General features: G+C 31.5%; 1 protein-coding gene across 2 annotated transcripts; it reads right to left on the reverse strand.

Moving 5' to 3' along the window:
• Window positions 1–11,007, reverse strand: LOC143047527 (peptidyl-prolyl cis-trans isomerase slr1251-like). Of its 2 annotated transcripts, XM_076220582.1 has the most exons (9): window positions 10,881–11,007; window positions 8,240–8,335; window positions 6,892–7,080; window positions 4,725–4,787; window positions 4,154–4,304; window positions 3,170–3,196; window positions 1,984–2,040; window positions 1,316–1,451; window positions 1–574 (listed from the first exon to the last, which is right to left on the reverse strand). In XM_076220582.1, exons 1-9 carry the CDS (start codon window positions 10,962–10,964, stop codon window positions 457–459), a joined length of 921 nt encoding a protein of 306 aa, XP_076076697.1. In that variant the 5' UTR covers window positions 10,965–11,007; the 3' UTR covers window positions 1–456. The 2 variants fall into 2 exon arrangements, with proteins under 2 accessions (XP_076076697.1, XP_076076698.1); XM_076220583.1 differs by lacking the exon at window positions 3,170–3,196.
• Window positions 11,008–27,061: the final 16,054 nt, after the last annotated feature.

Below are 27,061 nucleotides of genomic sequence, written 5' to 3' on the forward strand. Positions count from 1 at the left end.
ACATTGCTTTAAAATTGTGTATAAAATAAGACAAAATACAAGGCCATGTTCAAGTAAAAGTGGCTGGATTTAAGGCAGATTTGAAGACTTACACAAAGTTTGCTTCATCTTTCTTGAAATATATAATATAAATATGTATTCAACAATATACATGAAGTAAAAGTTAAAATTGACAAAAGTGAAAAAAAATATTTTGTCATATTTTATAAGCCTCAGCAGTTTTAAGTAAAATGCATTTATCTATAACCCTGATACATGAATCCTAAGGCAAACTGTAAATTTCACAGAAAATGCATTTATCTTTGGGTCCTGAAATAAATTTTGAACCCATTTAAGGCAATCTGTATTTTAAATATTAAATATTACAGATAAAAATTAACCCTTAGATTTCTTTTTATACAGGGATTTTACCAGCCTGCATTTAAGTAACAACAAATGTATATTATTGAAAAACATTTAGAATTCGTATTTGCACACACCACAGTCCAAAATTCTGATTTCTTTCATTGGTCTTTGATTCATTGTCTCTTGTTCTTCCATCATTTTCAGTGTCTTTGTACCTTCTATGACTTGTCTGAAATGAAAAGAAAAAGATTTTACTTTGGTTTGCTTGTTTTATTTTTTCAGCTATTATAGTTATTTTACCAATTGACAATGTTTAAGATTGAAAGAAGTATTGGGTATGAATACTTTGTGACTTTGGCAGCTACTTTATAGATATGAGAAGATATGGTATGAGTGCCGATGAGACAACTCTCCATTATAAAAGCAAACTATTATAGGTCAAAGTAAGGTCTTCAACAGGGAACCTTGGCTCTCCCTGAACAGCAAGCTATACATGGCCCCAAAAATGACTAGTGTAAAACCATTCAATAGGGAAAACCAACAGTCTCATCTATGAAAAAAAACAATTGAGAAATACTTAAGAACCACACCAACAAACAACAACTACACTTCCAAACTAATTTAATTTGTTTTCTTATCGCTTTTAAATGCTATCAAATACTGAGATATATGTATGATGATTGCATCATGTGAAAATCAAAAGACAAGTTTATTGTTGAAAAATGCTGAAAAAGAGGAAGCACATGGGCCATCCATAATTTAATATATGCTATTTATTATTTATTTAAAGTAAAAAAAAAAGAAAAAAATGCTATGTTGAATATCAACAAGCCATAATACAGGATTGGAATAGATTTATGTGAATTTTTCCTCTACAAACTATTTCTTCAATATTTATTTACTGTTGAAAGCAAGTGAAACCATCCATTTTAATCATTGACATTAACATGATTAAATTTAATATATCTACCCAAATGCAACATATTTTGTATCCATCCACTTAGCAGGCTGTAATGTGATGTAGAATTGTGAACCATTTGTATGACGATCTTTGTTTGCCATTCCAACTATTCCACGTCTGTCATGCGATACCGCAAAATTCTCATCTGAAGACAAAAATATTAATATTCTTTAGTAATTTTTATTTATACATAACCTAATTAATAAGAAGGTTACATGTTGTGTCATGTGTACTATTGTTTGTATGTTTGTCTTTTTCATTTTTAGCCATGTTGTTGTCAGTTTATTTTCGATTTATGAGTTTGACTATCCCTCTGGTATCTTTCGCCCCTCTTTTACATTTTGAAGATGCAAATAGAAAACATGGTTAAAGACTCCTACAGGCTACAGCCCATCTGAATTTCACTTGAGGGGTATAGAATTTTGAGCTCACCATTGATAACCTTCCAGTAACTTTCAAAAGGAAGAACAGCAATAAAACCACCCTGCCTTTGATTTAATAGTTATTTCCTATATTTACATAGGATATTTTTCAAGCATGTTCATCCCTAATTTATTTCTCCAAAACTGGATGTCATTTTATTTAGAAAATCTCAATATCAATTTCAGCAGATATTTTCTACAGGCCACTCTTTCTATGCTGTGAAACATGCTTGGAACTAAATTTTAAGAACTTACCTTCAAATGCTGCCCCATAAATTGATTCTCCACCATTTCCTCTGCTATGGTAAATATCTGTAAAAGGTGAACATTTATTTATTCATTGCATATGAAGTTTTGGGTAAAAATTTATACCAATATCGTAGTTTCTAAAATGTCTTTTAAATCCCATTGACTTTCTTTGTCCTATATGCTAAGGATGCAAAAAAAATGGTTTTTGACACTTCGGACAGACATGACAGAGACTTTATACAAATTGGATTTCACTTATATATTTAATTTTTTACTTGAAGAACAAATATTTTTCTAACAAAAAAATCATTCTCTGTCTAATTCTGATACATATTTATAATTTTCAACTATTTTTTAACTTAAATGTAAATGTTGTAGAATTCTTAGCCGAAGATAAACATTGCTAGACTTTTATCCTTCAATAGTAAGACATGTTTCTTGTAAAATGAAAACCAAAAACAATCAAGTTTAAGAAACAGCATGCATTTAATAACTATAATTCACTTTAAATGGTCCTAATATGTTCTAGTATAGAAAGTTTAATTTCTTTTCATTTCTCAATTTCTCAATCAAGAAAGGAAACAGGCAAAATCAAGTATAAGGTTAAAGGGCACCAATGACCTAAAAATTCCAAGGGTTTTGTCAAATACAGCTTAGGTACAAAAGTAAAACCGAGTAACTTCGGACAATTCAGAGTTTTGTAAAAAGCTGATTTATAATTATGCCCAAATCAAAATAAATGTTGGTGTTGTTTTAAAAAAAGAATTATAAAATGTAAATTTAAGAAACACCTTAGAAAAAAATATATAATTTCTCCTATCAGATTTAAATTTGTTAAAACTAGATCCACTCTATAATACTCCAGTACATATCAAATACATTCCTTTAGTTCTTGTGAGTAAAGCCTTTTTAAAAACAATACAAATATTAATGTATGCAATACTGTGGATTCACTATTATTCATTGGATACCAATTTTCGTGCATTTAGTGGGTACAGGTGAACCACAAAATTAATTGTTCAACAAATGACAAATTTTCTATAGGCTTGTATGCAGACTTTGGCAAAATCATGAAATTAACCACTAAAATTGGTACTTACGAAAATAAATGAATCAACAGTAGTAATTTTCTTCAAACAATTAGCATGCACAAAAATGTCATTCAAAATATACCCAATAATGGACAACTTACCCTGACCACTACCAGTGAAAAATATATCTACAAATGTATATGGTGCTCAATAATGTCAACTCTAAATATAAAATGGATGATCAATGAAGGCAAATGAAAAGTAAGACTCAATGTTCTCCCCAGGGCATTTTAGCATCATGTTAATGTTATGCTATATTTCTGAATGTGATGATATCTGTATTAGTTTTCTTATAGATTTTGTTATTGATGTGATGCTATAATTTTTAGAAGCAAGAGGGTTTTTCAAATTTCCCTATTGATTAGGATGCTTAATGAAATGTCTGGGGAGAACACTGTTAAATAAAAAAAACTCAGTTTAAAGTGCATCTTTGTGAAGATTAATAGTCTGATAAAAAGGAAAATAAGTACTTCAAAATGAATTGGGATTCAAATTATTCTGCAGGTTGGCTGGTCATTAAAGAAGGCAACTGAACTGTATATAAAAAATACAGAAGGAAGAATTATTAAGAGCATCTCTCCAATTTCAGGCAATCTTAGATTTTCTACCTCTTAAAAAATACAAACTTTCTTGGACTCAATTTAACATAATTGTATATGATATATTATGAATGTTCAATATCTTAAATTTGTAAAATAAATCAAATGTCAAAGTCAACTACTCAGAATACTATATTTCTTGTACAATTGTATCTCTATAAGTAAAGCATCAGATAACATATAAGTTCAGGCGCGGATCCAGAGGGGGGTTCCGGGGGTTGGAACCCCCCTTTTTTTTGGACAATCAATGCATTTGAATGGGGACGTGTAATTGGAACCCCTCCTTTGTCCTGGGTTAGGAACCCCCCCTTTTCAAAATGGCTGGATCCGCCCCTGAAGTTATCACATACTTCTACTCATGTTTAAAACTGTATATTCAGAAATTCATGTGTGCATTTATTATTGTGAAACACTGATAACAGTTATGAATGGGAGGTATAACTTTAAAATGTGATTGAATTTTTTTTAAAGGAAATTTAGAATTACCTCCCCCTTGTATCCATCCATTTCTTACTATTCTGTGAAACATTGAGTTTTTATAATGTAGGTTATAATCTGTTTCTTTAGATTTCCCCATACTTCCAGTACATAAAGCTTTGAAGTTTTCACATGTTCTGGGTACCACGTCTGAAAAAAGCTGAAATAAACATAAAAAGATAAAACAGTTTAACAAATGGGAAATAACTCTAGTCAATAGACAATACTGTAAATTCAGAAATTATTGCAAGGTTTTTCATATTGCAAATAATGTGAATGTGTGAGTATCACAATATAAGAACTCACATTCTGAAATTGCAATAATTAGTCTCACACTAAAAAGTGATACAGAAATGTCACTATTTTTATACATATATGTTTGTTAATTTTCATGTTTTCTAACACTGCAAAGAACTTTCAAATTTTAGCCTTGAGCATAAAACTCGGGTCTCAATTTATCATTGAACCAAGCTTTTACAAGTATTTTATGATAAGCTTTGATCTTTGAACCTTCAAACCCAACAAAATATAGTGTAAAACAACAAAATTGAGTAAATGTAGTATTCAAATAAATAAATACCTCTATTACTAAACGACCTGCTGATTCACCACCAATAGAAACATCCATGAATACATACTGATGCTGTAAATAAAATTGATTTTACAATTATTTTCATTTATTCATATTAAAAATATTACAGATTTTGTTTAATCTGAAATAGTTAGTCATCTTTCTGTTTCAACATACAAAAGCATTGTGAATTACATTTGTAAGATGCTAATTACAATGAAAAAAATTATATCAAAATCAAGCATGAAATTTGGGAGTACATAGATACATGCAGCGTATAAAGTAATTTAAAAACTTAAATTAACTCATGTTGCTAAAAGATGTTAGATACGTGGTGCTTCTATCATATTTGGTTACACCTTTGCTGTATACATTTTCATTACAGTGACTTGACTGATAGTGTTGCTATCCAACAATTGCAATTCATTCAAAATTTTGACCAAATTGCAATTTGTTTTATTAAACCAAATTGTTCAACTGGTCAGAAGTTTGAACAAATTGTTCAGTCAAAATGTGAAAGTGCAAGGTGATAAAATAAATCATACTTACAATCCTATAAGACTTTAACTCCACTGTGTTGATGTTATTTTTAAATTAGTTTATCAATCTGTATAGTTATATATAGCTATTACCATACTAAAGGTGAACTGTTTTATTTGTAATTGCTATAAAAATGTCCAAACTAAGCTTTTATATAGTTTTTCTTTCAAAATGTATTCTATATTCATAAGAATCACACAGTATATGAATAAAAACATCATATTCAGTAAAATAATTTGTAAAATTGCAATATATTTGTAGGAAGGGGAGATAATCTTTTTTGGTTTCAAAAAGTCTTTATTCAAAAGAATAGTATTTTAGGTTATTTCCCAAAGGAAACTTATCAATAGCATATTGTTATTTCACATATAGTTTACTGAATATATGATGTATTATTTTAAATGATATATGATTCTTATAAATATAAAATCCTTTTCGAAAGAAAAACTATATAAAAGCTTAGTTTGGACATTTTTATAGCAATTCAAAATAAAATAGTTGACCTTTAGTATGGTAATGGCTATAATATAATATATATGATATAATATAATTATACCAATTGCAACTCATTCAAAATTTTGACCAAATTGCAATTTGTTTTATTAATCCAAATTGTTCAGCTGGTCAAAAATTTGAACAAATTGTTCAGTCAAAATGTGAAAGTGCAAGGTGATAAAATAAAATATACTTACAGTCCTATAAGCCTTTAACTCCACTGTATTGATATATTATATCATATATGTTATATTATAGCCATTACCATACTAAAGGTCAACTATTTTATTTTGAATTGCTATAAAAATGTCCAAACTAAGCTTTTATATAGTTTTTCTTTCGAAAAGGATTTTATATTTATAAGAATCATATATCATTTAAAATAATACATCATATATTCAGTAAACTATATGTGAAATAACAATATGCTATTGATAAGTTTCCTTGGGGAAATAACCTAAAATACTATTCTTTTGAATAAAGACTTTTTGAAACCAAAAAAGATTATCTCCCCTTCCTACAAATATATTGCAATTTTACAAATTATTTTACTGAATATGATGTTTTTATTCATATACTGTGTGATTCTTATGAATATAGAATACATTTTGAAAGAAAAACTATATAAAAGCTTAGTTTGGACATTTTTATAGCAATTACAAATAAAACAGTTCACCTTTAGTATGGTAATAGCTATATATACTTATACAGATTGATAAACTAATTTAAAAATAACATCAACACAGTGGAGTTAAAGTCTTATAGGATTGTAAGTATGATTTATTTATCACCTTGCACTTTCACATTTTGACTGAACAATTTGTTCAAATTTCTGACCAGTTGAACAATTTGGTTTAATAAAACAAATTGCAATTTGGTCAAAATTTTGAATGAATTGCAATTGTTGGATAGCAACACTATCAGTCAAGTCACTGTAATACATTAAAATGATTTCATATCAAATAAAATAATTTATTGTCATACTTTGCCAACAAAACACATATCTTATTGTACTTTTGTAATTTAAAATTTTGAATTCCATACTTGCACATAAATATTCTGCATAAAATTTTGGTTTAAAAACTTTAATTGATGTTTCTATGGATTAGCCAATAACATATTAAGTTGAAAAAACACTTACATTTTTGGAATTTAAATGTGATATATAAGCTTCATCTGTTAAAGTTAAATATAATGGTAATGGTCTAAACTCTTCAAATCCATAATTATCTTCAGCCCATACTACAAAGTTGTCTGGTCCACCTATCAGCTGACCATTGGTAAAACAAATGGCTTTCTCTTCAAATGACCAGGTTTCACCTCTTAGATCCTATTAAATAAAAAATATAGAATCAGAAATCATTGAGAAAAAAATAATTAGTTGGTAGCTCTAATTAGCCAATTGAACAAATTACTGTAAGTTCAGGTTTTCATTATTGCGAAAAATGCGACAGAGTTGTAAACCCAATAATTAAAACTCGCATATTGAAATATTTTATATGAATTAAACTGGATTGTTCTCAAAATCGTTAAAATTAAAATTGCATTTAAGTATATAATGACAAATTCGCAATAATAAATGCACGCAATAATTTCTGAATTTACAGTAGTATTATCACAATATGTCAAGACTGATGAATGATTTTTTTCAAAGAATTGATATGGAAATTTTTAAGGGATCCCACCAGGCTTTCAAGGATGGTGTTTGTCCATCCTTACACTTTCCAGCAAGTTCCTTGATCTTCAGTAGCTATCTTAAATGTAAGCTTCTATTTTTTAATGTTTATTTAAAGTTATAAACTCCAGTGTATTCCAACCTTGAAAATTAAGCTGTTGTGATATCCAAGTATAATATTCATTCATATAAAAGAAGATGTGGTATGATTGCCTATAAGACAACTCTCCACAAGAGACCAAAATGAAACATGTTTTTTATTCATTTTGATTCAGCATCAATGGTATGGGTCTGGCATCAATTCAGTCTTCACACTTAACAAGTCATACGGCCATGGCTTGTAAAATTCTTTTCTTCATGCCAACTGAAACCAACTAAATTTTTCGAAAAAAATTGAGCTTCAGGCTTGTGCACTCAAAAGTTTATTGTGAAGGCTGAGCATCAATTATTAACTTCCACCCTACTGTATTTCTTGTGCAACTATTGTTCAACTTTGTTTATACACCAATTTTCCAACTTAACATCAGTAAATTATATGCAGCTTGTTTCAAAAAGTTATATTTAGATTACATATGTGTGTTGCCTTAAACATTTATTTCCATTACAATACAATTCTCAGAACATATGACTGTCGACTCCATTGTGATAATAAAGTAAAGCTATAACACTTAGTGGTTTATAATACTTGCTAATATATCATATACATGTATCTAGATTCAAACAAATTTGTATTAAAAATAAAGTGTTAATCACATAGTTGAACATACATGAACAAAAGAAATTTGAACTAAGTTCAGGGATAAAAAAAAAATACCTTTCTTTTAGCATCAATGAATAAATCCCATTCAAATTCCAACATTCCATTGACCACTGGATCTGGGAAAGTATTTGGATCTTTCTTCCACAAGTCCTGAAATACAAACAACATGCATGTAGCTTGTAACAAAATTAAATTTCTTGTTTTCACTCATAATGATATGACTCGTAAAGAAATGGCCAGTATAACATGTATAAGAAGAGAACAAAGTGTTTTAAAATTCATGCATGTAACAACACATGTACTTATATTCTATACATTGTATTTTATGCTGTTTGACTATATGGGTCAACAGGTGAAACTCATTCATGAACAAACTTCAGTTTGGTTCATATATAAAGTCAGAACTCATATCCCACAAAATGCTAAATAACTGATCCACAGCCCACATATACTTGTAGTATATGTACATGTATAAAGACATTTAAAAAAAACTTTTGGTAGCTTATATTTTTGCTCTTATGTATGAAGAAATAAATTAAATCCTAAGAAAAATCTCTGACTTTAGCATTTGTCCTTCAACTAGACAGGTATTATTCTTCCTCTTATTAATTGAATAGTCCATAAGAGATTTTTATATATATGTCAACTCTCATATGCACGAGAGACCAGGTTTTCCACTGGCAAACTGGACAGGTAAGTACATGTATATATCTTGTATTCCCAGAAGTAAAAAATTATGATTTCAGGATCTACATGCATGACATGTAAATTTCAATTTTACAGTACATGTATCTTTTGAAAAGTAAATCTTCAGTGTATATATATATACATGTATTCATTACAATTTAGATTTTAAAAAAAGATTTGTAGAATAATCAATCATATACAAACAATAGACAACTTTCGAGTTTGATGCAATTCCGTCAAAAAGTCTGGTTTTGGTGAACGTCATTTGTGCGTTTAGGGGTGTCGTCACTTCCATTCCAATGTTGAGCGAGTGGTTGGAAAACTATAATTCTATATTGTACGAATTATTCAATTATTCGGCAAATTGAATTCTCAAAATTGACAATCAGCATTGCTGTCATTAGGGAATTGTCATTAAGTACCTACAGAACAACCATTATTTCTAGTTTATCCCGATCACTAAGACGCATGATGAACATTAATAGTGCAGGGATACAGGCGACCTTCTCTATCTGGTAAATGACGTCATAAAGGCGTGTATAATTGACGAGTTTTTTCCAGTGACGGATGAACTCGAAAGTGGTCTATTGGGCGAACTAATTCTTTTTTTGTTAGAAAGAAAGAAAATATGTTTATGTTAGTTGTTACATGTAGTTCAATAGATAAAATAGAAAGTGGGGAAAAATACTTTGTTTTGACGAAGGAGGTAGCAAAAAAAAAATATCAACCCAGGGAAATCATGAGAGACACAATCCAGTGTCAACAGCTACATTTTTTGTACACCTGCAGTATACAAAATACTCTCAATTAAGGAACATTTAGGAAATTGGACTACTGAATACCATGATGAAAGGTTGGGAATTTTGACTGTCACTGGGAAATGCGGGTTCAACTGTCAACATATATTTGTTCCACCTACAATGTAACAGAAGTTCCACTGGAAAGTTTGTTATAAACAATGTCATAATACCTATTTCTGTTGGAACAAATATTCTATAATATTTATTCCGTTAGGAACATATACTCACTGTAATATTTATTCCTGTGGAAATAATATTTCAGAATATTTTTTCCTTTTGGAACTTATATTCCATGACACTACCTACATATAAGCCCACTTTCAACTTTCTTGAAAAGTAACTTGCAACAGTACTTCTATGCATAACTTTCAAATGATAAACAGGTCTGTGAGAAAAAAACAACGACTGTCAAAAGTATAAAAAAAAACTAAGATAAAATCAAACAATTCATTACAGTGATTGTCAATTCCAGTTATTATCATGTATGTCTTGTAAAATCAATAGATCTCCTGTAGTTGGTGATCGCAATACTGGTATACCAGTATTGTCCACAATACTGGTATAAAAATTTTGTACCAGTATTGTTTTTTTTTTTAAATATATGATGGCATACATGTAAATGCTGAATTTACAGTGTTATAGTGTAATAATTTGTTAGAATTTATTAAAAACTAACTCAGATAATAATAAGCTTTTATTTTACAGTAATATTTTGTTTATTTAGTTATTTAACTGGTTGTTAATTGATTTCACAATTATCCTCTATAATCTTTTTGAGTTCATTTAATGTCCCTTTGATCTTCAATATATATAATTTTGCTTAAAATTCAGTTTTCATTATACACCTGAAAGTATAGTCAACAATACAACTACAATACTGGTATATCAGCAATGTACCAGTATTGCTGTTTTTTTTGTTTTTTTTAAAGTTACAATACTGGTACAAAATTTTAATACCAGTATTGTGGACAATACTGGTATACCAGTATTGCGATCACCAATTACAGGAGATCCAAATCAATCTCAGGTCTTTAAGACCGTCCAGCAAACCTTTATTTTATGACAAGTATCTTACACTGTTTATGTGTTTTCATAATTTTTCGATAAACATGGTAAACAAACGGTAGATTTTCGTTGAATTTTTCTCGACACCAACATTTTGTGTATGTTTTGTTAATGCAGTTTTTAAACTCATGATAAATACACACCTCTGCACAATAACGTGCTCTTTGAAAGTTAACATCGTTGATTAAACCATAAACTTCTAATTTTTGAGGTACTATGCCCGCCATGACTGTTTTCCTTGGAGATTACAACTTCCGGTACAAATATAAGATAGATAACTCCTTTCTCCCGCCATAAAATTTTTGCTCTAAATGTTTGATCTGCCGCCAGAGACATGTATTTATATGTCTCTGCTGCCGCTTTTGTTAAAAAAGTATAAAAATGAATTTAACTTAAATTTATTCGTCTATTACAAATTCAAATTCAAATATTTTATTGGACAAAGCACATATGATACAATGCGTATTCCAAGATACAAACACATTAAACATGACAATTTATGCAAATACAACATAAAGAAACATTTCAAGTACTAATTATATATATAATATCACAGTATTACACAGTATTATACTTATGGTAGACCAACTGACATTAGATTTTTATTACGAAGTTCAAAAGCTTGACTTAAATAATTACATATTTGTCTGGTGTCAACCAGATTTACTGGGTTAAGTAAATAAATCGTTGATTTAATATCATCATCATTATTAAGGTTATTGAAAATATCAAACTTCTCTCGAAGGTCTTTATATAGAGGACAATATAAAAGAAAATGAACTTCATCTTCCACTTTATCTTTACAAAGTTTGCAGTATCTTTCACTTGCTACAATTTTTGATTTGCTATATCTCCCAGTTTCAATTGCAAGTGAATGTGCACTTATTCTAATTTTTGTAAGCAGTGATCTATCATATTTCTTAATATCAAATCTTAAGTAAGCTTTTAAGTCAAAAGATGAGCACATTTTACTATAAAATCTTAGTTTACCTGTGTTATTAGATTTGATATGCTCAAGTTGACCCAAAATCTTGCATTTATAAAAGTTTTTTAGTGAGTCCTCAAACACATTATGTGATATTTGAAGTGAATCAAAGTTGATTAACTTTTTTAGTTTATGTAATGATTGTACCCAGCAAGAGCTCTTTTGTGTATACAATTTTTTATCTTCAATGAATGCAGATTTTAATAAATCAAATTTTGGGTTGTTTCCAACTTCAATGTCAGTTAATCTAACATAGTATTTAAACATTAGTTTATTATATGATATAAAACACACTGGATATAGCTCAAGTTCTGTACGTAAAGCTAAATTGGAAGCCTTACCATGAACACCAAGAATATTTTTCATAATCATATTCTGAACCTTTTCAAATGGCAGTTTATCAGCAGTGTCAAGATTTATATTAAAATCTGAGATCCAAATTTCAGATCCATAAGTCATAATTGGTGAAATTAATGAGTTGAAAAGTCTTACCCATTTTTCCACTGCAATATAATTAGAATATGGTAATTTTGATTTCAAGGCGAAATATGCCTTACGTGCTTTATCAGCAAGATTTTCAGCTGCTATATTAAGTTTACCTCTATTGTTGAAGACTATCAGTGGCGGATTCAGAGGGGGGCGTAGAGGGCGTACGCCCCCCCTTTGCTCGGACTTTTTTTTTTTTTTTTGTAAAATTATTAATCAGTCTAGACTTCGTGAACTTTTCCATTTCCCGAGAATTTAATTTATATACCACAATTCTTTACTTATAAATATATTTTTCGCTTGTATTTACTGATTGTCAAAGTCATGTGATTTGCTATGGTAGAGTTGACCAATGCGTTGAAAAAACGGCACACGGTCATTTTGAAATTCAAATTACAGTTATATACATTGCTTAGGCTGAGGATGTAATGACAATCAGGAAGTCTTCAAAGCGACACAGGATTGAGCAAGAACGTATTGACTTCTGTTTCACTATTCCACCAAACAGAAAGTAATAGAAAATACTCTATAGACTATTATACTTTCATGAAAAAAAGTTCCACAATATTATTTACCTACGAAAACATGTTTAACCCTAAGCTAAATGCCCCAACTTATTTATTTTATAAATAAAAAAGTTGAATAATGATCCCCAGTCACCGCGCCGCATTTTTGCGCCTGTTCCAAGTCAGGAGCCTCTGGCCTTTGTTACTCCTGTAATATTTTATTTTTAGTTTCTTGTGTAAAATTTGGAAATTAGCATGGCGTTCATTATCACTGAACTAGTATATATTTGTTTAGGAGCCACTGAAGGACGACTCCGGGTGCGGGAATTTCTCGCTTCACTAAAGACCTGTTCGTGACCTTCTGCTGTTGTTTTTCCTATGGTCGGGTTGTTGTCTCTTTGACAAATTCCCAATTTCCATTCTCAATTTTAGTATAGTATGAAATTCAAAACAGTGTAGCTGTGGCCATTGATTGACACATTAAAATCATTCATTGACTGGGACAATTTAGGTGAACGTTTGTATGTAACGACCAATGCTCACTATGTACTTTTTAAAGACACTTAAACTATGGGGTCACCAAAGGTTCTCAACACCTAAATAAAGTAATTCGAAAAATTAATCAGAAATAACACGATATTTTGATTTATATCAATTATATAAATCAAAACACAAAGGTTATTCCTGATTAATTTTTCGAATTATTTTATAATTAAAGCCGTTAAGAAACCTTTGGTTACCCCACAGTTAAAATGTCTATCGTAGGTACGTCGTGAACAGTGGTCGTTACAGACAAACGTTCGCGTAAATTGTCCCAGTCCAAGGCCGTAACTAGGCATCTTATTTTAGTGAGGCAAAATAATTGAGCCGAGCGAAGCGAGGCGAAAAATTTTTTTGGAGGGTATGAAATGAATGGTGCAAAATCCTGCATTCTAGGCATTTTTAGAGAGTTTGATAATGTTTTGAATTTGGACACTTTTTATATAAATTTTTCATATTCTAAGACTTTTACTAACACCAAATTTTTAAAAACTTTATTTAAATTTATATGTAAGATAATCATTCAAATATCACTGATTTGAGTCTGCTGCCAGAACATAGAACAAACATCGATTCAGTAGAGTTTGCCAAATTTTTCTATGGCCGGTTCAGTCAAATTGTTTCAGAATCACAACTTGGTCTGCTGATATCCATATCGCGATGAACATGGCAAGCCCGCACAATCTCTCGCCACTCATACATGCTCTTTTTCCAAGTTTTCAGTCGTTTCAGGGCAGTCTGTGTTTCTAAAGGTAGCACATTATCATCAACGCAATGATCAATGTCTTCTTCCAATTCCTTCCATCAGCAATTCGGTAGCACCATCGGTAGTAACATTTTTGTTTGCAAAAGGGAATTAAGCTTTCTTGTAAGCAATATCAAACAGTTGCAGTTACAAAATATTAAACTCGCTTTTATGCTGACAAAGAGTAGACAAACTAGGGATAGAATGAGATAAGATAAATGTAGTATATGATTCTATCTATAGAGTGATCATATATGCTATGGGTACAGGGGGATTGGAATGGAGTTTTTGACGTTTACATGTAGGTCCATAATTTCAAATTATTTCTGGAAATAGTTGGTGGTATTTTAGTTCCAGAATCTATAAATTTAGGGGTTAGGGGTATGGGGTGTCCGATTCCGAAACCCTGAATATAAATAAACGAAATTCCGTAGTCCCGAATAAGTAAAGACACAATCCTGTGTTAAAGGTTCTACCATTCCTCAATAATATCAAATTGGAATATGGGATATTCTTTCAATTTTTAAGGTTAAAGAAACATGGATAGAAACTAATCCATGCATGTTTCATATTATTTATATTTTATTTATCTGTAAAGAGAAAGATTAAAGTTCGTGAAATGAATACGCAGACAGGACTGCCCCCTTGCGATGACTTGATTTGTCAAAAGTTGGTTAAACGGAGAAATGAATACGCAGACAGGACTGTCCCCTTCCGAAGACCAGTACTTGATTTGTCAGTCTACTTATCGTTTTTGGATTGTTCTAATGAAGTTATATGCAATACTCAGACTCTGTTCACAAAAATACTAGTTTACTAGAATTATTCCTTCTTTACCTTCGGTGTCGCTTTTCCTTTTCTGCAAGAACCTGTGTTTAACTAGAGATCCATGATGACTATCGTCACTAGGTTAATGTTATCGAGAAACATCACCCGTTGAGATGCTGAGTTATATCCAGGAAGAATAGTTTAAAAGGAATGATGACAAGTTATATAGAAATTAAGGTTGAGACAGAACAACAAATGACTCTTATATTGATCATGTATAGAAAAAATAATCAGTGTGGAAATTTTAGTGAGGCAATTGCCTCACTTGCCTCAAGGGTAGTTACGGCCTTGCAGTCAATGGATGATTTTGATGGGTCAATCAATGGCCACAGCTACACTGTTTTGAATTTCATACTAAGCTCTAGAAAAATTTCAAGTCTCAGGTACGAAACCATTTGATTTGAGGAGGCATTCTGAGATATTTGAGAGAGAAGAAATTGACTCCGATTCTTGCCTAAAACAAAAATTCTGGTCATATCTGGATTGAAAACAATAGTCTTGTCCACTTTTTTGCTTTTAAAAACGAAAATTTCCAAAAAATTATTTAGCATGAAATGAACATGATCAATAAAAACGGGCGTAGTTTTTTGTGGCCGAGGTTTGCATGTCTTACTGGAATGTCTGTTTCGCCGGACTTATATATATTAAAAACTTTTTCAAGACCAGACTGTAACATGCCTGCTGGTTGTGAACGTTTGAATAGTGCATATTACACTTATTTTATGTTTTTTAGCCCAAAAAGGGTCCCAAAAATTTTTCGCCTCGCTCCGCTCGGCGAAATTTAAAATCTTCGCCCCCCCTTTCCAAAATCCTGGATCCGCCCCTGACTATACCTAAGTATTTATATTCTTTAGCAGATTCTAATGGTTGGGGACCAAAATAAAAATAATGTTTATCTAATAAAGATCTATTTTTACAATTTGATAAAATCATAGTTTGGGTTTTCTTGGTGTTCACATTTAGGCCCCAATCAATACAAAAAGATTGTAAGGCATCCACACAGTGCTGCAAGCCATTAGGTGTTTCTGAAATTAAGATTAAATCATCTGCATAAAGAAGATGACTAAAGTTATTCTGATTTAAATTAACTGGATCAGACAAAACGGGGTTGAAATAGGAATCGATGTCATCAACAAAAATATTAAAAAGGGTGGGGCTAAGACTGTCCCCCTGTTTCACCCCTAAATTAGCATGGAATGATTCACTAATAAATCCATCTGTTTTACAACAATATAATGTATTACTATACATATGTTTTAACAAGTCATAAAATTTCCCACCTATTCCCTTTTTGAGCAATTTATGTAGTATTACAGTGAATTTTATTCGTCTGTTTTCTAAATTTCATAAAACGTTAGTTTTTGACTCAGTAACTAAACTCAAAGACATATTTATGTTTATAGTCCGAGATTACTCTTATTTGCGGATTATTGACAACTAATATGATATTTGTTTATTCAGAGCAAGAATTTGTTTAGAATTTTTGTTGTAGATAATAGACCACTTTAAGACGCTTCGACCATTGACCTTTTCTTCACCATCTGTTAACTTTCTTAATTAAATAGTAAATGGATTGTCACGATGATAGTATTTAGAATATTATAATAATTTATAAGGTGAAACCTTTGTTTTGAGCAATTACAAATTTAACCCCGGTATTTTTTTTTTTTTTTTATTTAAATAATTGACTATATTCACAGTGTACGGGTAATATCGTTATCAACCGGTTTTAAAATGGCTTTTTAAAGTTGCTTGAGGTAGAGATGAATGTAGACTAGTATTTATTAACCAACTAAGTACATTATTGTCAAAAATGACTGGTTATTAAAAATAACATATTTTCTGTAATGGCCCTGTTTTTCTGTAATGGCCCTGTTTTTTTCTGTAATGGCCCTGTTTTTCTGTAATGGCCCTGTTTTTCTGTAATGGCCCTGTATTAATGCCCGGTTTGTCTGTATAAAGCACAGTTAGGGTTTTTAATAAAGTTAATAAAATTAAGTTGTAAAGAGTATAATACTTTTTTGTATTTTATTTAATTTAGTAACCAGCAACCAACATTAAAGAACCATATATAGGGATCACTGTTCCTCCTGTTTTTCAACACATAACTTCTGTCAACTTAATATCTTGGATATTTGATATATTAACACATACACTTTTATTCAGTTGGTTAATAAATGTATTAAGAAATGGGTGTTTTTATAATGGCTCTGTTATATGTCCTCGGGTCAGTAATAATGGCCTCGGATGTCTGTAATGGCCCTCGGCGTTGCCTCGGGCCATTACAGACTTCCTCGACCATTAGAACAGACCTTGGGCATATAACAGGGCCATTATAAAAACACCCATTCATTAATACTATAGTAATAAAACAAGATAACTGATTTGTCATGGTGAAATATGGATGATTTAATATGCAATGTAGGCTAGAAAGATTAAACTGAGAACTGAATAGGGGCCCAAATTTTGATTTCAAGACCTTAATAATTCTGTTTTATATAATTATCCTGACTATTTCAGGACCTCAATAATTTGATTTCGGCAGCATATCCTAATATGTTGGGGCCTTCGTCGTTTAATTTCAGGAGGTACTTAAATTTATTAGGATTTTCATAATATTAATGGAGCTCCACAATCATTTATACTCAGACCAAGACCTATATAATTCAATTTCAAAATATCCTTAAATGTTTATTGATGTTATTTCAGGAACTCCACAATTTGATTGATCTTAAAGAATATCTATCCTTAAGTGAAATGTGGAGGATAAAACATATTTGAGGAGGTTCTCAATGAGTCATAGATTTCCATGCAAAATTATAATTTTGAAGGTGCTGAAATATTTTAGGAGCTGCTTGAATACAAAATGTTTGACCAAATCCGAGTCTCGGGAGAAACTGCTTTTAGAAAAAAAAAAGATGTGTGTTGTTATGTAAAATAGACTACCTTCATCCCTACCTCTACCGTTGTGAAAAATTGACAGCAATGTGACAATAATTATTCAAAGTAATGAGTACCGTAAGCACGGATAATGGCCCTATCAGTTACAAAAACGATGCATTGTGTGTGACAAACTTTTGGAGACATATTAAGGTTTGATCGCATGCAGACGTGGATCATTTCAAGGTTAACGTAACCAGAACTGATGAATTCTTACAGTTCTAAAATTTGAAACAAAATTTAATGGCTCATTGTTGAGGGTTTGGATGGGGTTAAATGATTAAAGAATAATGCCCTTTAAAATGAAGATTAGAGAATTACGTGCAACAAAACGAAGATTAGAGAAAAAAGGGGTTAATTTTTTAGAAGATTAGAGAAAAAAAGGGGTGAAAATTAAATGTTTACAGAATAACAGACCCCCATCCAGACCCTCATTGTTACCTCTTTGATACTAAAATCGATCGAATTCGCAAATGTTTCTTTTTATCAGATATGTTTCCCAAGAACATCTTGCGTTCCTGAAAATACTTGTTGGTTATTGAACAGTCCATATTGTTTTGTTTTTCATGATACAATTATATAATCAAATATGAACTCGATGATGCTCTATTACAAGTAATTCTGCTTGAGAAATTGATTACTATAAAAAGATCTTAAAATTGTTTACAGGAAAAAACAAAATGGCAGGGTTTCAGATTACATCTGTATTGGTAACTAATTTAAAATACAAGTCAAACTTACTGGAATGGATCAATGCATATTCTTGTAATATTGTTTAGACAACAAATAAACACTTTTGGTGAAATTTTTATCTGCGATTTTGTGCGTCATTATAAACATGTTCGTCTAAGTGTAGATAGTATTTGTTATATCTTAGATAGCACTGAATTTTCTCCTTTTGTGGAGATTTTACTAGGATTTAGTCTCATAATTCCACATACTAGTAAGTGTTTTATATAATAGTGAAAAAATGTCGAATCACAAAGTACTAGACAATATAATGGATACCGTGTTAGAACGGAGAGGATCAAAATCTGTAGCAAAATCAGACTGGAAAAAGTCTGGTAAAAACTCAAGAGCAAGAGGGACAGGAAGCAAACTGAGTATCCATGCGCAGACAAGAGAAAGGTCAATGTCGTCTGACCTAGATAGTATGGATATGCTGAGGTCAATCAAGCGTGGAGTTAAGTACGAAAATACTTTCCGTCTAGAACCAAAGGATGACGAATTATTCTCATGTTCTAAGATGGAAAAAGCAATGCAAGAGATTATGGAAGAAGTAATCGGCGACGCACCTTACGACTCCGTCACGTGCAATACTCTAGTTCATACCGTATCCAATCAGATCAAAGATAGAGCCAAAATATTCCCATGGAAACGGTATAGGTTTATAGTTCATGTTATCTTAGGACAGAACACGAATACATCAATAAAGGTTGGCAGCAGATGTATATGGGATGAACATCGTGACACTTTTGCTACTGCTTCATATGAGAACAAAACAATATTTGCCATGGCAACATGCTTTGCAGTGTATTTGGATTGAGCATTTTATTTTTTTCCATGTGTTACTTTGACAAAAAATGGCACCGCGACTTGAATTTGCCGTTTATTTGGATTGATTATTTCAGATGTTCCCTCGTGTTATACCTTTGACAAAAAATAGTACCTCGACTGTAGACTATGGTAGCATCAGAGACATACCGGACAGTGCGGTATTCGTTCACATGTCTCTGATTGTATTAATAAATATGTAAAAAACAGAGATGTATCGAATTTTCTTTAAATAGGAGAATTTAATCATCGTTTTAAAAAGTGTACGGGGTCTTGAATGATGTTTACATCAGATTGATAGACCATTTTTGTAACAATTGCTTAAAACAAAACTAAAACTGAAGAAAGAGAGAAAAAAATGCCGAAACAAGACGACCCGTACGCTTAACGTTATTGGAAAACTGAACACATTATACATGTATGTTTTGATACATGTAAATATAATGTTATTGTTATGAGCTTAGAACTGTCATAAGCATACTTTATAAAGTTATAAAATGAATACACAATTGTGTGGTGTTGAAGTGACCCCACACATCTAAGACTGAGAGTTACATTCGATATTGGTCAGTCAAAATGAATCACAAATTTGTTATTAATGAGGGGGGATAGGATCTTTATTTGGACTCCGGGATCGGGTGTTTTTAAGCTCGGGATTTCGGGATCCGGGAATCCTTTTTTTTTCGGATTTCGGGATGTCGGGATTCGCCTTATCTAAATTCGGGACATCGGGATTTCGTTTTTTTAAGTCCGGGATTTCGGGATCAAGACCCCTTCTATTCCCCCTCATTAATAGATTTATTTAATTAATTTTTTTTTATAGTCGGTTAAAAAATAAAAGTGTCAACAAAAGGGATGAATATGCAGGCTCAAATATATGCCACTGAACTAACAATCAAACAAATATTCAGATTATCCATTACATTTAAAAAGACATAAATTTGTCTTCTCAGTTCGTTTTTTAGATTATTTGCAAATCGACAGTTGGCAAACAGATTAGAGAATTGTATGTTGTTAAATTATACTAAACATTGCAGCTTTGAATATGTTTTTAAAAATTTCATACGAAAATGGTGGGTGACTGAACCATTCTCTTCAACCGTTCAGAAATTTCAATTTGAATGTTCTATACCTTTATAAAACATTATTTTAAAATTCCTTCTAACTGTTTATATTACACATGTATTCAAATAAGACAAATCTAAATAAAAAACCGAACTCTAATCGCTACTGTATTCTGATATGCCGCGTACGCTGCGCCACGCGACATATCAGAAAACGGGAACGATGAGAGAGATTGAAATAAGACGTTCACGAGATCTGTTCTTGGACGTTTAGCAGTATCATTGTTGTTATAGTCATTATTAGACCTTTACTTTTATTATAGTACTTTTGAATGTGTGGTCAACATTTTATCAGTAATCTCATATTCATAATACTGACATTTAAAGCGTAACTTTCGGACATTTAAAATCATATGTCAATTGTCAAAGTAATGGCCTTATATTTGACCTTGCCACGACTTTCTATATACAGTCAGTTCTTCACTGAAATAACCGTCTACTTACTACTTAAAATAATCAGTCTGCTGACTTATGCACTTATGCCATACAACACAATCTTATGTCAATGACCAAAGTAATGGCCTTATATTGCGACCTTGACACGGCTTGCTATATATAGATACTATAGATACAGTTAGTTCTTCACTGAAATAGCACACTCTACTACTCTACTACTCTGACTTATGTCATATAACATAATCATTTGCAATTCACAGTTACTGACTATCATCTGCGTATAAACCAATCAAACCAAATCACTACCAAATCACTACACCAACTTGATGCAACCAATATAATTTAAAAACACTCTCATGGTGTTCTTGATAAAAGGTTCTTCATTTTATGTCATTTTTCTGTATTCCTTATGCTATGTTCTGTTCTGTTCATTATCCTCTATTCTATATATGCTATGTTCTGTTCTGTTCATTATCCTCTATTCTATATATGCTATGTTCTGTTCTGTTCATTATCCTCTATTCTATATATGCTATGTTCTGTTCTGTTCATTATCCTCTATTCTATATATGCTATGTTCTGTTCTGTTCATTATCCTCTATTCTATATATGCTATGTTCTGTTCTGTTCATTATCCTCTATTCTATATATGCTATGTTCTGTTCTGTTCATTATCCTCTATTCTATATATGCTATTCCCTTTATTCTTTATTTTGTGATCCCGTTTTTATTTAGTATTGACTCAATATTCTCTATTCTTTAGACCCCATTCAGACCCTCTTTTATGGTCATGAAATTTCCTATTCCAATGGCAGATCAAGGGAGGGGGGAGGGGGTCTTGGGTTGAGAATTTATTTTGACGATCCATGCATTTGAATGGGGATATACCCCCCCCCTTTATCTTGGGTTTGGAACCCCCTTACAAAATGGCTGGATCCGCACAAAAAAAAGCTTTTTTCTTTTTACTCATTCTTATCATTTGAACGAATAAGGAAAAGTACATCATTGTTTGATCTAAATAATCTGCTTTCAATGGTATATTTATACAATGTTTAACGACGTCATCCGTTATAGTCCTTAGACGTATTTTGTTATTATACCCGAGGACAATACTGCATTTAACCTGTCAATAATATTTGAGGCATGAAATAAAACTTAATTAATAATAACTACGGAATAGAGGAATCTCAAATCAAAAGTTCGAAGCAGGGGGTAAAAATCAATTTCACTATAGAGACGAATTTCACTATAGAGACTATGATCATTGTTATTTGAATACATTCAGAATTCATTAATATAGACACAGTATTACAAAACAATTTTAAAAATCTAATTTACCTAAAATAGAAATAATTAATAGGCATAATTGGTCAATGATTTTAATGTTTTAATGAATTTTGGTCTAGATGAATTTCCTCGAGATACAAAAATAGTCATATTCATAAAATTGAGAATGGGAATGGGGAATGTGTCAAAGAGACAACAACCAGACCAAAGAGCAGAAAACAGCCGAAGTCCACCAATAGGTCTTCAATACACCAAGAAAATCCCACACCGGAGGCATGCTTCACCTGGCCCCTTAACAAAAATAACCACAAAAATATGTACTAGAGAAGTGATAATGAACATCATACTAAAATCCGAAATCAAAGAAACTAAAATTAAGAAATCATACTAACAAAGGCCAGAGATTCCTGACTTGGGACAGACGCAAAAATGCGTCATGTATGGATTCGATGAAACAACTATGTAAGGATAATTAAGATGTGTTTTATCAAGAATTAGGGATTACATATTTTTTATCCAGATGGCAGAATTAGTTTACTGATATAAACCCCAAAATAGGATTTTGTTCACTAACAATTAATATGTGTTAATGTACACATACACGCCCTGCCTGATCTTTATGTCGTAAGAGGCTCGGGGCCCGAGTCCCCTTTTCAGGGAAAAATGGTTGATTATATAGGGATTCACTGGAGCATGACTGGGGCGAGACCTCTCTTAGACAGTCAGTAGGCCACGTCTTATGAAAAATTCTTGATCCGCCACTGTTGTTGCATATACATGCATTTCTTCGATTATTTGTGTTAAGATATCACTGTCTGGTACGGAAGCGTATTAGGGACATAGAAAAAATAAAATTGGCAGTGAACTTTTTTTTCAAAGTCGAAATTTTGACTTTTCAAATCTCGAAATTTTGACTTTAACTTGAAATTTTGACTTTTCAAATCCCGAAATTTTGACATAAACTTGAAATTTTGACTTTCAAAAATCTTGAAATTTCGACTTTTTGAATAGTCGAAATATTGACCTTTTTGAAACTCGAAATTTCGACTTACAAAAAGTCGAAATTTTCGCTTTAAACTCGAAATTTCGACTTTTTTAAACTCAAAATTTCGACTTTTATAAAACTCAAAATTTCGACTTTTTGAAAAGTCGAAATATTGAATTTTTTTGAAACTTGAAATTTCGACTTACAAAAAGTCGAAATTTTCGCTTTAAACTCGAAATTTCGACTTTTTTAAACTCAAAATTTCGACTTTAATAAAACTCAAAATTTCGACTTATTTTAAACTCGAAATTTCAACTTATTTTAAATTCAAAATTTCGACTTTTTGTAAACTCAAAATTTCGACTTTTTTAAAACTCGAAATTTTGACTTATTTTAAACTCGAAATTTCGACTTTTTGTAAACTCAAAATTTTAATTTTTTTTTCACAATCGAAATTTCGACTTTGATCTCTTTTAAAACTTTGATGTTAGTATTCAAACACAGTTATCACAATTTTAGAAGGAGTAGACATGGACGCAAATTATCAAAGCGTCATCAACACATTTTGGCAATTTATATTTTGAAATAGGTTCTGTTCCATGTTTTAGTTCCCTCGACACTGTCATAGAATCGTCATATCTGAGAACATATAGCATCGCAGTTTCAAAGGCCTGTTTTGTTTCCCAATAGCAAGTCACTGACTTTGCCTTGTTTAAACAATGGTAAATCAAGTAGCCAAAAAATGCCATGCATATTCAGGACGACAAATGAGCTGCTCGGTTTTCTAGTTTTGAATTTTGAAATAAATAAATGGTTCTTTTTTCTGGAATATTGATTAAACTCTACAAGTTGACATTCTTATGACACAACTATTAACCCTTGTCTTCATATATCAGACTGTTGAATAAAAGTATGTCGTAACATGGGTGTATCGGAATAACGGGGTTGTCTTGATACACATATCGGAAGTCCAGATTTGAAATATGTATTTGAACGTGAAACATATTTTATTTATTCTTCGGCAAGAGCAAGATTTTCTATCTAAAATAACCTCTTTAAAATGGTTTAGTTTATTAAAATGTGCTTATTAAGTTTATGATGTATATGGCTCTCCGCTTGCTGATATAAATGACTGTGAATGTGGTAATCGTAAACGTATAAATACTTAAGGAAAATTCGAAATTTTGTGTTTAAAACAAGTCGAAATTTTGAGTTTAAAACAAGTCGAAATTTTGAGTTTAAAACAAGTCGAAATTTTGAGATAAAAAGAAGTCGAAATTTCGAGTTTAGAAAAAACCGAAATTTCCAGTTTTAAAAAAGTCGAAATTTTGAGTTTAAGTCGAAATTTCGACTTTTTATAAAGGTAAAATTTCGAATTCTAAAAAAGTCAAAATTTCGACTCTTTGAAAAGTCGAAATTTCAAGATTTGAGAAAGTCAAAATTTCAAGATAAGAAAAGTTAAAATTTCGAGTTAAAGTCGAAATTTTAAGATTTGAAATGTCAAAATTTCGACTTTGAAAAAAAAGTTCACTACTACTTTTATTTTTTCTATGTCCCTAATACGCTTCCGTAGTCTGGTTCAATGGTCCAATCGTATGACAGAAGCAGCATGATGTTGCAGTTTCGACAGTGGTAGATTAAAGGCCGTGTACTAGTGGTTGTCGCAACACATCCATTTTTCTTTAAGCTACTTTAATAACGTAAAATATTAATAAAATGATGATCGATAAAAAAGGATAAACTCTCTAAGCTCCTAGATCCCTTCTGTCAAAATTTGAAGTTATTAGATTCACCCCTGTTGAACACCTATTAAATACGTGTCGATTCATCAAACTGATCTGGCTACATCACGTGACAGTATTGAAGAAGTATGATATTATTTATAAAAGAGAGACGAAGATACCAGAGGGACATTCAAAAGCAAAAGTCGAGAAAGCAAACTGACAACGCAATTGTTTAAAAAAGAAACAGACAAACAGAAGAACATAAAACACAACATACAAAATTAAATACTAAGCAACACGAATCCCGCCAAAACGGGAGGTGATCTCAGCTAGGCGTTCCGGAAGGGTAGACAGATCCTGCTCCATATGGGGCACCATCCGGTGTTGCTCATGTCAGTACAAACCTGGAAATAAGTCTAAATGCATCAGTGCATAGAAAACTGGAAGAAAAGAGAGAAGACCTTGGTATCATTTTTTGTGCAATGATAAGAGACCTTAGTCTGCAATAAGTTCAAAGTATTTGTTTCAGGCATGCATGCAGCTTCAAGCGAACCATTACACACTATAAACGGAAATGTGCATTATTGAACCATTTAATCAACAAAACCCACATATTTATGAAACTTTAATACAAATGTAGTTGAATGACGTATTGCAATGAAAAAAAAGCAGAAAAAGTCGTGTTTATTAATTACTAGCCAATTCAGAAAATAACAATTGTCATTGTACACACAAGAAAAAAATCTATATTCTTATAATTATCTCTTTACCTGAGTAGAAAATGAGATTTAACAGTAAGAAACAATCTGTAAAATAAGATAATGTATACATTTCAACTAAGTCAATATAATTAAGGCTGTCATTCATAAATACTTCATAAAACCCATTTGTATCGTCAAATAGAAGGCTGTGATCACGAATTGAGGATCAGAATCGATGATTGTACGCCAGCTTTTCCATAGGATATTTATCGGGTAGAATTCTCAGTAATCCACAGATATTTATAACGTAGGTACGGTGAATGGATGGATTTAATCAATGTTTGACACGCTTTTAGATAAAATTATCTAATTGTGAAGTTCATTCTGGTTTCCGTTATAAAGTGAATATTGACTAAGTATTTGTTTATTGCGGAAAAGCATGGCGATGGATTCTAGGAGGATACGGAGAACACACGGACATGGCGGTGGTCATATACCTGGGCATGGACAGAACCTGACTGTGCCGGGCAGGCTTACAAAAGCCCATGGGCATACTTTAAGGGATCACAAAGGAAACGATAGTAAATCTGAAAGCTCTGATCATGACAGAGGGAAATATTTTCATGAACATGTCAGACTTGAAAATACATTCCAACTGAATCCATGTGAGGATTATAAGTTTTCTAGCAAACAGATGGAAAGAGCAATGAAAGAAATATTAGACAAACAGTTAACCGAGACGGACTATAACGGGAAAATATGCCCGACAGTTGCCGCAAACTTGTCATCCTTAATAAAAGAACGAGCTAAGGAGTTTCCATGGAAACGGTACAGATATGTTGTACAAGTTGTAGTTGGAGAGAATTCTGAGCAAGCAGTACAGATAGGTAGCCGCTGTATATGGGATGAAAAGAACGATAATTTTGCATGTGTTACTTTTAAAAATAAAACTGTGTTTGCCGTAGCTGCATGTTATGGGATTTATTTAGAATGATTTCATTTCGGAACATTTGTTAATTTGTTATTATTAGTAATAAAGGATTCTACGGGATTTAAAAGTTTGCAGTATTTTCAGTTTCTATGGAAACGGTTTGTTTATATTTTCTGTAACGAAACTCTTATCAAATATACACAGTTTCATGTTTCAGATCTTTAATTTAATTTTAAATTCTTATTCAAGATGGTGAAAACGTACGTTTTTCTTTTCTTTTGATTTTATTCAACCTTTCAAACAGCAAGCAGAAATAGGGAATACAGGACATATAATCCCCCTCCCCCGAAAAGCCAAACGTTGCATCCTCAAGGTCTTATTTTAAGAACATATTGCAGAGAACATGTATGACGCACAAATGTATTATATGTGTGTATGTGTGGAAAGAACCTTTTCAATGGTTGTTTTTATCATGTGTCTTTGATTTTTGTTAATTTGTTATTTTGGTTTTAATAGAATATCTTTTAAATTCTCTGTAAAATTCATTTCCAACTCAGTAGCGGATCCACCGGTAGCGGATCCCGGGGGGGGG

The sequence above is a fragment of the Mytilus galloprovincialis genome, chromosome 10 (assembly GCF_965363235.1).
Source record: "Mytilus galloprovincialis chromosome 10, xbMytGall1.hap1.1, whole genome shotgun sequence".
Lineage (NCBI taxonomy): Eukaryota > Metazoa > Mollusca > Bivalvia > Mytilida > Mytilidae > Mytilus > Mytilus galloprovincialis.